The sequence below is a fragment of the Fukomys damarensis genome, unplaced genomic scaffold, assembly GCF_012274545.1.
Source record: "Fukomys damarensis isolate Sample0158 unplaced genomic scaffold, DMR_v1.0_HiC HiC_scaffold_32, whole genome shotgun sequence".
Classification (NCBI taxonomy): Eukaryota; Metazoa; Chordata; class Mammalia; order Rodentia; family Bathyergidae; genus Fukomys; species Fukomys damarensis.
Genome location: NW_022900944.1, coordinates 22616343 through 22631807, shown reverse-complemented (window position 1 = coordinate 22631807; position 15465 = coordinate 22616343). Strand labels below are relative to the sequence as shown.

Below are 15465 nucleotides of genomic sequence, written 5' to 3'. Positions count from 1 at the left end.
ATCCAATATTTCTCAGTGCTGAAAATCAAACCCAGGGCATTGCTCATCCTCAGCAAGCACTCTACCCCTGAGATACAGAGAATTCAACACCAACAATTTTCAAGCCGGGTGTGGTGGTGCATGCCTGTAATCCCAGCACTTTGGAGGCTGAGGTAGGAGGATTGCTGTGAGTTTGAGACCAGTCTGGGGCTACATAGTGAGTTCCAGGTCAGTCTCAATGACATAGTGAGACCCTGTCTCAAAAAAACAAAAAAAAAAAAAATTTTTTTTTCAAATTATATTAGTTGGTAACTGAGAAAAACCTAAGATCTTCAGATTGACACAGTGTTTTCCAATGAATGTTTCCAATGCACTAAAATGTGCACATGTTCCTGAGAGGCACATCAAGAAGGAGCCCACAGCCATCAGAAGCTGCCCTGTGTGTCACTGAACTGTTTAATCAAGGCATTTGTTCCACTGCACACTTTTACGTGTAACACAGTGTTAGAGGATGAACACTGCAAAATTTTGGATTTTGGGTTTCCCTCCACTTCCCACCCCTGATTCACTTAAGCACAGATATGTGAAACAGTTTCTTAATCATGAATAGAAACACTTGTCTGCTAGCAGGTTATCCAATTTTTTTGTTTTGCTTTGTACCAGGGATTGAACTCAGGACCTTGCACTTGCAAGGCAGGCATGGTGCCACGGAGCTAAATTCCCAGCCCTGATTATCCAATTTTACTGAACATTGATTTTTTTTCCCTTGTCCTAGTCCTGGTACACCTAATATCCAGTGTGGAAGAAAACCTCATAAACTTGGTAAATGTATCTCTGATCAAGAATAAGCCCTGGAACTCCCTTGTGCTCAGAGATGGGGCTTTTGGAAAGCAGTGAGTTCTCAGGGTGACATAGCTGACTTGCTGTTGGGAGGTGAGGTCTAGTTGAAGAGGTCTTTGTGGCACGGCCAGGAGGGCCTAGTTCCCTCCTCTGCTCCTCGCTCTTCTCTCTCTCACTGCATCCTGGCTCCCATGAGGTGAGCAGCTTTCCTTTGCCATGGCCTGCTGACCATGGACTGTAACCATGAGCCAAAATAAACCTCTCCTCCTTTCAGTTATGGGTATCGAGTGTTGTATTCCAGTGACAAGAAAGTGACTAAGTAAAGAAAACCTTATCATATTCCAATCTTAATTCACCTTAGCTCTAATCTGAACTTTGTATTTCTACCCTCTAGGAAGTGTATTTAATACACATTGATAACATTAAAATGTTTAAGTACTTCACATTTATTAGAAATTACAGTATAACAATCTATAAACATATAAATATAACCCCCATCTTTATGATACCCTTTTTGAGAGTAGTTGGTGCTTTACAAGACACAAAAAACTGTCTGTGAGCCAGACATTTAGCTCAGTGGTCCTGCCACCTGCCTCACAAGTGCAAAGACTGAGTTCAATCTCAGGTACCAAAACAAAAAAAACAAAATAAAAAAAACCCCAAAACAAAACAAAACTTTGTGTCAAGAGATGTAGCACTGAGTTACACACCAGCCCCAAAACACAGTTTTAAAACCTATCCAATTCTACCATTTACTTAATAATTAATCATAATCAGTCCTACATTTTTTCGCTGAGCTAATCCTTGTCTTCGAACTTCTGAAATGTATGTTGCTCTTCTAAAACACAACATAACCATAGAGGTGAAGACTTGTTCTAATCATCATGGTCTCTATAACCCACACTTTGCTTGAGTATAAAAAAAAAATCACAAAATATAAAGCTGGAGGGGCCTGAAGACGTAGGTCCAGCCCAATTCGCAATACGTAGTAATGATGGAATTTCTCCATGGCAAGTCATCAATGTGCTTATCTAGCCTCTGCTTGGCCATCAAAGACAAAGGAAGGGAGATGAATGTTGTCATGGTTTAGATCTAAAATGTTCCCCCAAAGTCTTGTGCATTCAGAGGCTTTTAGAAGGTGCCTGGACAGTGGGGGTGCTATACTCATCGTGGATTCACCCAGGGATGAGTTCATCACTGATGAGGTGGGCCTGGGTGCAGATGGGTCACTGGGGGTGAGACCTGCGAGGCTGTATTCTTGTCCTTTCCTTCTCTGCTTCCTGGATGCCATGGGGTGAGCAGGTTCCTTCACTATGCTCCTCTACCATACCATTCTGCCTTGGAGCTGATCACCGAGAACTGAAACCTCTGAAAACTGTGAGCCAAAATGCACCTCTCCTCTTCCAGGTGTAGGTATCAGGTATTTTGTCCCAGTGATAGGAAAGCTGACTGAGACACCAATGACATTTTCCTATGTTTTCCACTCATTGTTCTGCAATTTGTAAACTTAAACAAGTTGAGAGGACCATTTCAATCTTGAGAGGCTTCAGTAAAGAGCTGGTATAAATTCCTTTTCCTTTTTTTTTTTTCTTTACTCCTTCTGTACTTTGTAGCTATGTTTTGAGCCCGTCTTTGGTTAGAGATGGAAGGGGAGAGTCAGAGTGGGGAAATAAGATCCTACAGAGTGGGTCCCTGGTGTGATGTTTATGAACAGGTTCATGAGCCCTAATTATGAAGCAGGCAATGAGTGCTCTTGACCAGCCCTGAACTCTCAAGCACTTTTAACCTCTGGGGAGATTGTGTGGGCCCACAAAGTGGTCTCCTTTAGGGGGTTCCTTTCAAGATTATCATTTCTCTAGGGCTTAAATTTGGTGCACAAGAAGCATATGCCTTACTTTTGCCCTCCTCTGGGGAAAGTATCACATGCCACCAAAGCAATCTTTTTGTTTTTCCTTTGCCAGCTACTGACAGGCTGTGGAACTCAGATTCTCTCAAGAAGAGTCAAACCAAATCTTGAAGGACATGTGCTGAGCTCTGACAGAGTGTCCCAGAACTCCTGTTCTCCTGGGAGCAGGGAGCAGAGCCCACTGGCATGTTCTCCCATACTCCTCCTGGAGGGCCTCTTCACCTTCTGCCATTTCTCTTTCAAACCTTGCAATGATGATAAACCAAGAGTAGCAAAACAGCCTCATGATCTTTTAGATTTAGGATAAGAATCAACAAATATATAGTGTACCAAAGGAAGGTCACCTAAAGGGGAAAATTTCCCATGATTCATAGAAAGCAACATGGGCAAGCAAGGCCGTGAACCATCCTGATGACTGATACTGACAAGAACTGAGAGGTTCTATGCATGGTTCCAAAGTAATGGCTGAAGAGACTTGACTGACCCTAATAGATAGCAAGAGGCTAATTCTAATTAACATAGGTCTTCCTTTAACTTGGTCTTGAACATCCAGTAGAAAAGTATAACTGAAAGATATATAAAGTCAAGAGCATAGTAATAAAGCTAGCTATATGAAGGGGCTCCAATTCTAACCCCTTCTGGCAGTTTTCAGTTACACTGGTGGCTGACCACTGTTACGAGTCATTAGGAAAAAACTATGATAAAATCTATAATAGCTCAAGAAGAGTTTTAAAATTTTTTAGCTAAAATTATTCTTCAAAACTACCAAATTTTAGGGCCAGGAATTTATCTCAGTGGTGCCTCTGCACAAGCACAAGGTCCCAAGTTTGATTCCTAGTACCAAAACAAACAAACAAACAAATAAAAACTACCAAACTTTCCAACTTTCTATAGCTAAAATTAGAAAAAATTATGATAACCTCCATCAGTGGAGGGGTCTAAGAGCCAGAGGGTTATACTTGCTATTACAATCCCTTAAAACAGTTTTAAAATCTTTCCTTAACCTGCTACTTTTCCATTCTAGTACTTATACTTTGATAATATATGCTCTAATTCAAAAGTGTTTATTCTCACCTAGAGGTTACCAACAAAGGTGTTAGATTCCTTTTACCAAGATGCACCAGATCGACTTACTTACTTTCTTTTAATAAATTTTATTTTATTTTATCCTATTCCTGCCCTCAAGCCCCGCCCCCATGACCAGATTGACTTTATAAAGAGAGTTCATTACTGCTAAACTATAACATGACTTCTATGTAAGGCCTATTAAATTGGCTGCCTACATCAACCCTTCTAAGCTCAAAACAGTTAGATAGAAACTGTGCCCCTTCTCCCCTAACCACAGTTGGGGATAGCTCTTTAGAGGGGGGAATATTATAGCCAGCTAAGTCAGTTAAACACATGATAGATACCAACCCCCCCAAAAAAACAGAACAAACAAACAAACAAACAGAAAAACCCACCAAACAGTTAAGAAACCATTGTCATTCATCTGGACATTACTGGATTTTTTTGAAAAATGTATAAATCTAAAATCTAGCAACCAAAAATGCTGGTTTTAAAGAAAATTTTCTCAACTTAAAATTTCTTACATATCATGTCCTTGGTATCATGGAATGAGGAGCAGTTACTTACACGTGAAAGGAAGCTGGCTGTAGACTGGGAAGATGGTACATTAGAATGGGCACGGGCAACAGAGGCTGGCTGGAGCAGACGTGGTTTCATTGAAGAATTTGAAGTAAATCCAGGGCCCTGAAGCTCCTGGAAAACAATATAATGTGAGCAAAATAACACCAACCTACAACTACAAAGAACTGTGAAATCAAAATGCATTTTTAAGTTCCCAGACAAAATTCATTACCAAGAATTTAAAACATATTTGAAACTTTATAGTTCCGAAAACAGATATATATTTCAGTGAAGTCTACTGTTTTTAAGAAATATACCCATTTTATAGATTACATTACTTTTGCTACTCCTCAAACAAGCCAAATGCTAGCTCTTGGGTCTTTGCTCTTACTTAAACACCCATGTGTTGAAACCTATGTGTTCATGAGGCGACCGCAGGGCAGGTACTTGTGAAACTTGTTTGTGTTTCATTTGTTTATTATCAACTGAGAATAAAATTGGTGCTTCAATTTGTTATCATATGTAAAAAGACTGTAGTGTGTGTAACAATGTACAGATTTTATAATTGCTAATATCAGATAATACTGAAAGTACATATAAATACACATAAGATATCTAAAGAAAATATAAAAGCATATCAGGCAAAAGCACTAGTTCTGCTTAAATTACTATTTATGGGGGGAAAACCTTACTTTTACATCCAAAATGTGCTGAAGTTTTAGGTGTACAGATTCCTGCTCCTGATGTTGTATTATATCTTGACATTCTGCAAACTGCAAAGATGCCTACAATCAAGCAACCACAACCTATTTACCCTCCATTCTTTTTTTAAACAGATTCTTAGTTATTTTTTTATTCTCCACTCTTTATGTGCTTTTGTGTCACAGACCTATAACTAAAGCTGCCATCTCTTCCGGGACCCCACCCACCCCTGCCTGGTACACTACATTCTAATGATCTATTACTGGATCCTTATCTTTTGCCTCCTTAGCATCTACACAGCATTTAGTGTATGGAGAGCATACAGAAGCATGACTGGCCTGAGGATAGAATGAGCAATTTGGAAAATTAGCAAAGTATAAAAATTGATACAACATAACCACAATTGAAATTCCTTGAGTCAATATAGGCCTTTGTTTTAAAGAAACAAAGCAGGCATAAATGGGACTACAGATTATTTTATCTAACCACAAAGGCTATGATTTCTTAGGGATCGAGGATTGATTTAGGTACAATTTTAGGCTTCCACAGTTTCCACTGTGTAACAGGAAGACAGATTTACCATTCTCTAATAAATTATAATGATAAATATAGTGTCACTGATCTTTCCCATTCTTTAAGTTGCATTTTCTACCTGCACTTTCTGGACCCCACAAAGTGCCAGACATTAGCACTACCTTATCATTTCATTGACATGAAAAAGAGAACATGTTCTATCTACTGCCAAGGTATCATTCTTTAATGGTGAGTTAGTACTCATGGAGGCATTTCTTCTTTATTTGGGCCACTAAAGATACCAGGAGCATCTTTCTGCTGCAGGGACTGTGTTAACCTAGAAAAGGTAACTTGGCAAACAGTATGCAATATGACTATTTCAAAGCCAGAAGAGCCTCCTCTCGATGCTAGAACTTTTCCTTGTGCTAGATGTCTGGGACACAATACAGGTTGACAGGTTCAGTCCTAGCTGCGCAGAACTTTCATTCAGAACAATTCTGTTACGGCTGAGATCTAAAGGTTCCCCCTCAAAGTCTCATGTTTGGAAGTGGGGTCTGGTTGGAGGTGGGTCACTGGGTGTGAACAGGAAGGGTGTACTCTTGTCCGTGGTCCTCCCTTCTCTCTCTGCTTCCTGGCTGCCATTATGCGAGCAGCTTCCCTCTGCTGTGCCTCCCACTGTGCCGTGACTGCCTAGGAGGCGGCCACCCACTGGCTGAAACTGTGAGCCAAAATAAACCTCTCCTCCTTTGAGTTGCGGGTGTTGGGTATTTTGCTCTGGTGACAAGAATATGGCTGATACAAATTCTATCCAGTTAATAACTGTTCGGGTAATAATTACCTTACTTATGTGGCTAATAACTACCTTATCAAGAGCAACTTCCATATTAGCAACCTTTTCTTTCAAGCGGCGTTCTTGAGACTGCAGAACTTCCAGCTCCCCGGCCATCTTATTTTTTTCTGTCGCAACAGTGCTCAGCTCCTGACTGAGTTTATTCTTCTCTTCTTTTAAAAAAATGTTTCTCCTACAATTAAAGAAGAGAAAAAAATATCGGAAATAACTTTGACATAGATACTGAGAGATATAGAAAATAAAACTTTTATTAGAGGGCCCTAAATTAACTAAATTAACATTTAACTCCTATGCCATTTACTCCAAGGTAGGCCTGGGAGTTGCCAGAATTGTATTATAACATATTCTCTATTTTCATCATTACTAGTATTATTACTAGGTTTTTTCTACTGAGGAGTGGATCCAGGACCTTCCCACTAAGCTATATCTTCAGTCTTTGTTGTTGTTGTTTTTGTTATTTCGAGACAGGGTCTTGCTAAGTCACTAATTTGCCTAGGCTGGGCTCTAACTTGTGATTCTCCTAACTCAGCCTCCCAGAGTGCTAGGATTATAGGCATACCCCATTATGCCCAGTCGATTACTTCTTTTTAGGTTAAGTCTATGATGAAATTTACAAACTATAAATTAACTGTATGTCATACAAAAGAGACAGTGTTTTAATAACTTGGGATTGAGTAATCACATACACATTTTACTGAAATTTATTTTAAATAGATTTAAATAAGATGTATTTATCTGAAAATTTTCTATTTCAAGGATTATTCATTTCAAAAATATCCATTCTATGGATTAAGAAGCAAAATCCAACAATATGCTGTACACAAGAAAAGAACCTAGTTCAAAAAGAAACTCACACACTGAAAGTAAAAGGATGGAAAACAGTTCTCCATGCAACAGAAACCTGGAAAAAAGCAGGGTCTTTTTTGCCTCAGCCTCCCTCAATGCACAATCCCACCTGATTTTATTTTTTATCTGAATATCATGTCTTTTTTTCGAGAACCTGGGAAATGAACTCAGGGCTTTGTATATGTGAGGCAAGTGCTTTACCACTGAGCTGACATCCCCAGGCCTGTCTTATCATTTTACCTGTATATCTCCAGTACTTAGCAAATTACCTAGCACAAATTCATCTTTCAATACACTAGGACAGGCACACTCACTCATCTGTCTATTGTATTTATCTATGTATGTATAGTATGGCTTTATATTCAAAGAAAACAAAGATTGGGCTCTATATACCCAGACATCTCCATATAGTTGTCCCAGTGCCACCCAAAGCCAAGTGCCCAATGCAAAGTGTCCCACACTTTGGCCCTCAAGCCTGCCCCTTCCCTAGGTTCCTCCTTATTTATTACTAGCACTGTCCTCCCAATACGACTAACTACAAACCCAAGAGTTAGACTTCACTCCTCTGATCACTAAGTTCTACTGATCCAACATCTAAAAACATTCTTAATTCCTTTCTGTTCTCACTGTCACTGCCTTCTTTCAAGTCTTCATTGTATTTCCTGGGACTACTGTGAAGTTCTCTAACAGGCTGGTATCTGTCTCTTTAGCTTCTCTCTCCTTCATTTACCTGCTGCAGCAGTGTTCTACGGTACTTAACATCCTTGCTGGCTCCAAACTTCTGGCTCTACTTCATTCCTTTGTGTTTTTGCTCCAACCAACACTTCAGAAATCACAGTGTGCTTTTCACACCTTAACACTTTTGCCCATGATGTTGTCTCTGCTTGGGATTCCTTCCACCTCATTCGTCTGCCAAATAACGTTCCTTCTTTCAAGCCTAACCCAGACGTCACTTCCTTTAGGAGGCTAGTTAGTATTCACCATTTCGGTGCTATCTCCGCATTGTAGCACATGTCCGCTGTTCTGTGAACCCCTGGCTCCACTCTCTTTATGGATCTGACTCTCCATTAGACTGTGCCACTGAGGTCTTTCTAGAACTGATTATTGTCTGGTGTAGTTACTGTGTGTGTGTGTGCACACATGTGTGCGTGCATGTGCGTATGAAGTATGTGATACTGGACCATACCAGTCATAAGCTCGTAGCTTCATGTAAGGACTTGGAATTTTCCCTTCCAATAAGCTTACATAATTTCTACACATTTCACTTCATTATTAAATCTGCAATCAGCGCTGGGGATTTAGCTCAGTGGTTCTGCCACCTGCCTTGCAAGCACAAGGACCTGAGTTCTATCCCAGGTACCAAACCAAAAATAACAAAACAAAAACCATTAAACCTCCCATCAAACTGTCTGATTCAAAGGACTCAATGTTTCTACTCCCATATAAACAAAATTGTGCAAACAATATAACTTGTGCTGAACACCTGCCTTCCTGACATCTGGATATCTCATCCTTTTTCTGGGAACTCAGCACAGGACTTGCTAGCTGGGCAGCATAACCATCTCTACTTGCAATGCCAGCTGAGATGCCCTTCTTCTGGAACTCGGATGGCCTTCTCCAGCAGGACTGCTGTACTGTAGTAGGACTGGAACTGAAGCAACATACCTGAAAGGTTGTTCAGCTCGCTCCTGCTGTTCTTCGCCTCATTCAGTAATTGATCCCTCTCCTGTTTGCTGTCCCTCACCACCCGGAGCCGCTCAGAGCCTGCATTTACCAGCTTCACCTTTTCCAACTCCAGGACACTCACTCTAGCCTCAAGCTCCCGAATCTTGGCATCTTTCTTATCTTTTAAAATCTAAACATAAGGCAGGGATAGAGAAAGAAGAAAAAAACATGGACACGTCCAAGTTACAATTGATGCCATTAGTACTCTATCTGTATTTAGTATTTTTTCATTATTTCTCAGGACACCACATTTTATCATAAAGCATTAATCAAAAGTGGGATAACAAGTGGGGGCAAAAGGAGTATTCCACCTTTCTTTTAAACTTAGATGTCAATTCCCTGTATCACTTATCACAACTTTTCATTATTTCTATTCTACATTCATTCATTCAAAAACACATATTGAGCACCTACTCTGTGGCAGGCATTATATTCTACATGTTAAGATGAAGAAGCAGGCCAGGACTAGGGAAGGTAAATAGAACCTCCAACCAGGTGACTCTCTTGCCTTACCCTAGGCCTAACACTGGCTAGCAGCAAACAAACTATACAATGTGTTTGTCCTCATGTGCATCTGTAGTCAGAAAAGACAGACAGCAAACATGTTTAATTTCAAGTAAGAGAAGTGACAAGCAGAATAAAAAAGAAGAGGGGGTGAGAATGCACTGGGTAGGGGGTTGCTACTTGACGCTGGACGGCGTGTAGAGACGTGTTCAGATAGCAGCCTGATGCTGTTCGAGACAGGCCTGCCCACAAGGCCGGCCCTGGGCTGGCATCTGGGAACTCAGACTGCACCTGCCCCCAGTGCTAAGATGGGCTCAGTGTCACAGCTGTCTATGCAAACTACATGCTTCTGCTGAGCACCTGCTTTTCTTCTGGGAGGCTGGAACCTGACTATTTACCAGGCGAGGGGTGCCTACGTGACCAGCCCCAGTACATGAATCCTGGGTACTGAGTCCTTAATGAGCCTCTGTATGGGCCACAGCTGACAGGTGGTGTCACAGTATCTTGCCAGAGAATTGTGTGTCCTGTGTAACTAGGCCAGGAGAGGACTCTGGGAAATCTGCCGTCTGGTTTTCTCTGGGTTGTGGCCATGTGCCTTCTCTTTGCCAATTTTACTTTGTTTCCTTTTGCTGTAATAAATCATAGTTATGATGAGACTCTAGGCTGAGTCCCACAAGTCCTCTCAGAGAATCATCCAATGTAGGGTTAGTTTTAGGGACCCTAACACAGTTGGTCAGGAAAGGCCTCACTGATGAGATGACATCTAAGTAGAAGCCTTAAAGAAGCACCAGGCATGGTGGTGCATGTCTGTAGTCCCAGTACTTGGGAAGCTGAAGTAGGAGGATTCCTGGGAGTTTCAGGCCAACCTGGGCTACATAGTGAGCCAGCCTGAATTACACAGCAAGATCCTGTCTCAATGGGGCCAGGGATGTAGCTCTGTGGCACTGCACTTGTCTGGCAAATACAAGGGTCTGAGTTCAATTCCTAGTACCGAAAAAAAAAAAAAAGATCCTGTCTCAAAGAAAACCCAACCACCCAACAAACCAAAACAAAACAAAAAAACCAAACACCTCAAGGAGATCAAAGAGCTCAGTGGGCAGTTGGGGGAGAGCTCCAGGTACAGGAGAAGCAATACTGTCGGTATGCCTGGAACACAGTGAACCTGGAGGAATACAGAATATGAGGTCATAGTGGGAGCTATGGTGGGGACCAACCTCGCCTCAGAGTCGTGACTGTAAGCACTTGAGACTCCATTCTGAATGAGATAAGTCACTGGAAGTGATGTAATGTTTTAAAACTGTAACTCTGCCTCCTGTCTGAAGAATAAACAGCTTGGGCTAAGAGTAGAAGCACGGAGACCAGGCAGAAGCTGATGGGAAGAACAAATGAGGAAGGTGGTAGCTGAAACCACGCTGGTTCAAGGTAGCCGGATCTGGTCTTTTGAATAAAATAGAGAATATGAATATGGAAATTCTAATTTGGCCTTTCCAACTGTCAGAGATTCCCAGCTCATATGCTTCTACAGACTCTGACCAAAGCACGACTAGTCCTTCGCAGAGGAGGTTTCCTCTCAACTTCCTTCTGATTCTTCTCTCTTTTCGGAGTACTACTACGATGCTAGTCTCTCAGACATGCAAGCATGAAGCCTCAAAGTTGGACGAGTATTTTTCTTGCCCTCACACTAATATCCAATTGTTTACCAATTCCTCTCTGTCCTAGTTTAGATCTAAACTGTCCCCCAGAAGTCTCAGGCCTTCAGAGGTAGGGAGTGGTAGGAGAGGAGTTCCTGGGGGCATGACCTGGCAGGGTGTATTCTCGTCCCTGGCCCCTCCCTTTCTCTCTGCTTCCTGGATGCCATGAGGTAAGCAGCTGTCCTCCATCATCATGCCCTTCCTCTATTCCACTCTGGCTTGCAGCCAAGCAAACATGAACTAAAGCCTCTAAAAACCTTCAGCCAAAGTAAACTTCTCTTACTTTAAATTGCAAGTGTCAGGTACTTTGTCCCAGTGACAGGAACATGACTAATACAAAAGACTGGTACCAAGGAACTGGGGCTATCGCTATGACTACCTGACCACGTGGTTTGGAAGCTTTTGGAAATGGTTTGCAGGAGTTTGCAAAGTTTTGATGACGTGGGCTAGAGAAGCTCTTTAGAACACTGTAAGCAGAGCTGCGCAGATAATTCGAGCAAGAGCTCAGAAGACCAGAATGCCAAGAGGAACATGCACATTAAAGGCCAGGCTCCATAAGGATTTCCAGAACTGTTCCAGAAAATGGCAAGAGCAATGGGATATGTATGTTCAAAGTGAGGTGGAGTATTTCTAAGTGAATTAATGGTGGCATTTTACTTTAATACCATTTTTGAAAAACATAAACACACCTTGTAGATTTTTGAGAAGCCCTTGTATACTGCCCAGGATGCAGTCCCACAGCAGTGCTGCTCTCAAGCAAATTCACATTGCTGTGTTCAGTTTCCTCATCTGTAGAGTGGGATAATAAAGTGCCTCCCTCAGAAGGCTTTTGTGATGATTAAATTAATTTTTAGAGTTTAAGACTTAGTAGGATTCCTGCATTTGTTTCCTTAAGAACATTAGCAACTGATCTTCCTCAGTAAGAAGGCAGAATGATCATCCTTTCTCCCCTGATATGTTTGCCCAGGGTACAAATCTATTCTAAAGTTTTCATTGTAGGGCTGGCCACTGAGAAGCCTTTATATGTACTCTTCATGGCAAATTTGGCCATTTAAAAATCTACAATCAAGAACAAACTCAAACAGAAAATTCTCAATTTTGGGCCATCACTTTCACAATTTGATAAAACCATGGATCCGTTCTCAAAAAACCACAATGTGCACATAGATATGAATACTTCCCATATCAGAGGAAACACAGAAACCATGAACTCCTCTTCACTAAGTCAGGCCATACTTGTTTATGAGAAAAAAAGAAATTTCAGACACAAAAGAAACACAGAACTGTACAGACCTTAAATTCGTGCAGCTCCAGTCTCCTGTCATTGATCTCTTTCTCCAGCTGGGCCTTTTCTACCTGCATGGCCCCCGCGGTGCGTCCGTGCTGGCCCACCAGCTGCGTCATGTTTTCAATCTGCTGGCGCAGGATCTCGATCACTTTGTCCTTCTCCGCCATCTGCAGCCGCAGGGCCTCGCACTGAGACTGCGCATGCCGCAGGCCCTCCCCTCAGTCTTCAGGTGCCGCAGCTCCTGCAGCTCCAGGTCCACGAGGGAGCACAGCTTGGTGATCTCTGCGTTGGTAGCCTCAATGGCGCGCTCTTTCTCCTGTATGGAAGCCGTCAGGTCTGACACTGTCCTCTCCGAGCTTTCCAGGGTCATCTTCTTGGCCGTCAGCTCCTCCACCACTTTGCGAAACATCTCCTTGGTGGACTCGAGCTGCGCAGTCAGGGAAGACACTTTCTCCAGACTCTCGTTCTTCCCCTGGATCGCTGCCATCTGATGGGAGACCAGAGAGCGCCTCCTGGATTTGGGAGGACAGGTGCAGGTAACCTCAGGGCTGCGACAAGTTAACTGCGAGCCATGAAATCCTATACTGGCTGAAGTGTAGGTACACTGACTCGAATCACTTTGCCATCACGTCTTAGACAGACAGCCTGTGTAGACCCAGTGTGCTCGCTCACACCTTGGCAGAGAGACTTTAATGAAACAATGATGCCTCTCCACAGAGGTTTCCAAGCTGGGAAACTTGGTAAGTTCCCTCCGAGGTCATTCCACACTACTTTAGATTAAGACAACAGTAGTGGTGGTTGGAGGGAGAGTGATAAGAACTGCTCTCACTTTGTTTCCCTCCAACTCCCCTGTTAGGTCTACCTGTGAAGGAAAAAGGCGTAAGGGCTTCTACCCAACCCACATTCACATCCTCTGGTGCTGGTTTAGGAAATGGTTAAGAGTCCAGCTTACACTTGCTGTGTCTTTCTTCCTGCCCCAGTCAGGCCAGAGGACAGGGACACAGCTTTGTCTCCGTCTAAGATAAGATCGGATCCTTTCCTTGGCTTTCCCACTGTGGGGTGGTCCATGTGCCTTTGTGGCTATCACCAGCATTAGAACCGTGTTCTTAGCACTGCAGGGATCTATAAGCAAGAAAGCCTCCCATGTTTTTCTCATGTGTTCTGATGAAATGCACTCAGCAGACTGTTGGTGCGGGCAGGGGAGGGATAGGGGACCCACCACTTTGGGGAAAAACCCCAAACCAAAATATATCTGATGTAAACTTCCAATCCTGGTGCTCCTTGGACTTCCCAACAGTTTGGTACTTCTCTGTACTAGAAACAAGGAATTTGTAGATTACCAATTTCTGTGTGAAAATGAAAAAGCATCAGGATGAGTTTAGTTTTTCAATAATATACAGTTGAAATAATGCCTAAAAAGTTTCATTTAACAAGTAGTCAGAAATAGGGAAATAAAAACCAAGTTTTTGGAAATTGTTCCTAGAGTCCAACTACCGTGGGGCTATTGTATAATAAAACCCTAACATGAGACAGTTCGAGGCACCTGCAGTCTCGGCTACTGGGGAGCCAAGCTGGAAAGAGCCCTGGAGCTCAGCAGTTTAAGTCCAGACTGGCTGAGCCCCATTTCAAAAACAAAAAGGAGGGTCGGGGATTTAGCTCAGTGGTTCCACTGCCTGCCTCGCAAGCACAAGGACTCGAATTCGATCCCCGGTACTCCCCCCACCAAAAGGAAAGTTTCAGCCAGAGGACAGCAAACCTATGCCCCTGGCAGAGGCTGCCCACTCCACCTGCCGCTCCATCTGGCTCTGGCACTCGCTCTTCATGGCCTTGAGCAGGGCCTCCAGGCGCTGCACCTCCATGTTCCGGTCGTCCAGCTCCCACCGAAGGTGGTCGATGGTGATGCTATTGCCCGTGTCTCGGTCCCACAGCCTCTTGTTCTGCTCCTTCTCCAGACTCAACTCCTTTTCCCTCATGTGTAGATCTGCCTAAAACAAGAAAGGCGATAAGTTCCTAGAAAAATAAGTTAACATTTTACTTACTTGACATTTTTAACATTACAAGTCAATCTCAAGGGACTGGACCTCAAATAATACACGCAATGACAAGGAAAATTCCTTAAATTTAAGAAGTCATCCTGTTTTTAAATTGGATTTTTGAACAAGGACATTGCCCTGCCTGCCAAGTGTGCTCCTGTAATAAACAAATGCTCAAAAGCTTAAAGGAATAACAATGGTAATTTGTTATACTGCTTCGGAAATGGCAGCCAGGTGTGGTAGCCCAGGCATGTAATCCCAACACTCAGGAGGCTGAGGCAAGAGGATTGCCATGAGTTCAGGGTTGGCCTGTGATTCATAGCAAGTTCAAGACTATCCTGAACTATATCGAGACCCTGTCTCAAATCCCTTTCCCAAAAAAATGGCAGATTTGGGGCATTTGGGCTGTGAATATAGAATTGCTTCCCTCTTTAGTCACTTAAACACCCAGTGAGGGGAACAAAACTCCTGTACTCAGAGCACAGGAACACTGGAGGGCACTGAGCAGGTTCAGGAGAGAGGGAGGGACTCCCAAGGTGCAGAGTGGCTGGCACACAGCTGTCAGTTTCTCCTTTGTCATAGCCCGTTAGCCCTTGCAGCCTTGAAGGATGGTGGCTCCAGCAGCCAGGCAGGATGTCCGGTCTGGGGTTCAGCAGAGAGAGAAAAATGTTCTGCTGAACCTATCGCTATCTTTCCCAGGTCTTAGCCTGTGGTGCCTCTAATAGCAGGCCAGCTCTGCAGCCTCCAGCACTGTCTGTTTCTAAAAATTCCTTCAAACTTCCTCAGAATTTCTATATGCATAATTTCTGTTCTGAATATTATTTGGTTTTAAAATCAGCACTTGGGGCTGGGGATTTAGATCAGTGGTTCTGCCGCCTGCCTGGCAAGCACAAGGTTCCAAGTTTGATCCCGGTACCAAAAAAAAAAAAAAAAAAAAAAAAAAAAAAAAAAAAAAAAAA

At 42.7% G+C, this 15465-nt stretch overlaps 1 protein-coding gene across 1 annotated transcript in view; it reads right to left on the bottom strand.

Annotated features, from left to right (window-relative positions):
* The window catches only part of Ccdc158 (coiled-coil domain containing 158), a 41244-nt gene that overhangs the window by 16606 nt on the left and 9173 nt on the right, over positions 1-15465 (bottom strand). Inside the window, 7 exon segments of the mRNA XM_010619892.2 lie at positions 4361-4486; positions 5047-5139; positions 6432-6587; positions 8869-9120; positions 12479-12687; positions 12690-12960; positions 14261-14458. Of these exon segments, the coding sequence (XP_010618194.1) occupies positions 4361-4486; positions 5047-5139; positions 6432-6587; positions 8869-9120; positions 12479-12687; positions 12690-12960; positions 14261-14458 (1305 nt within the window).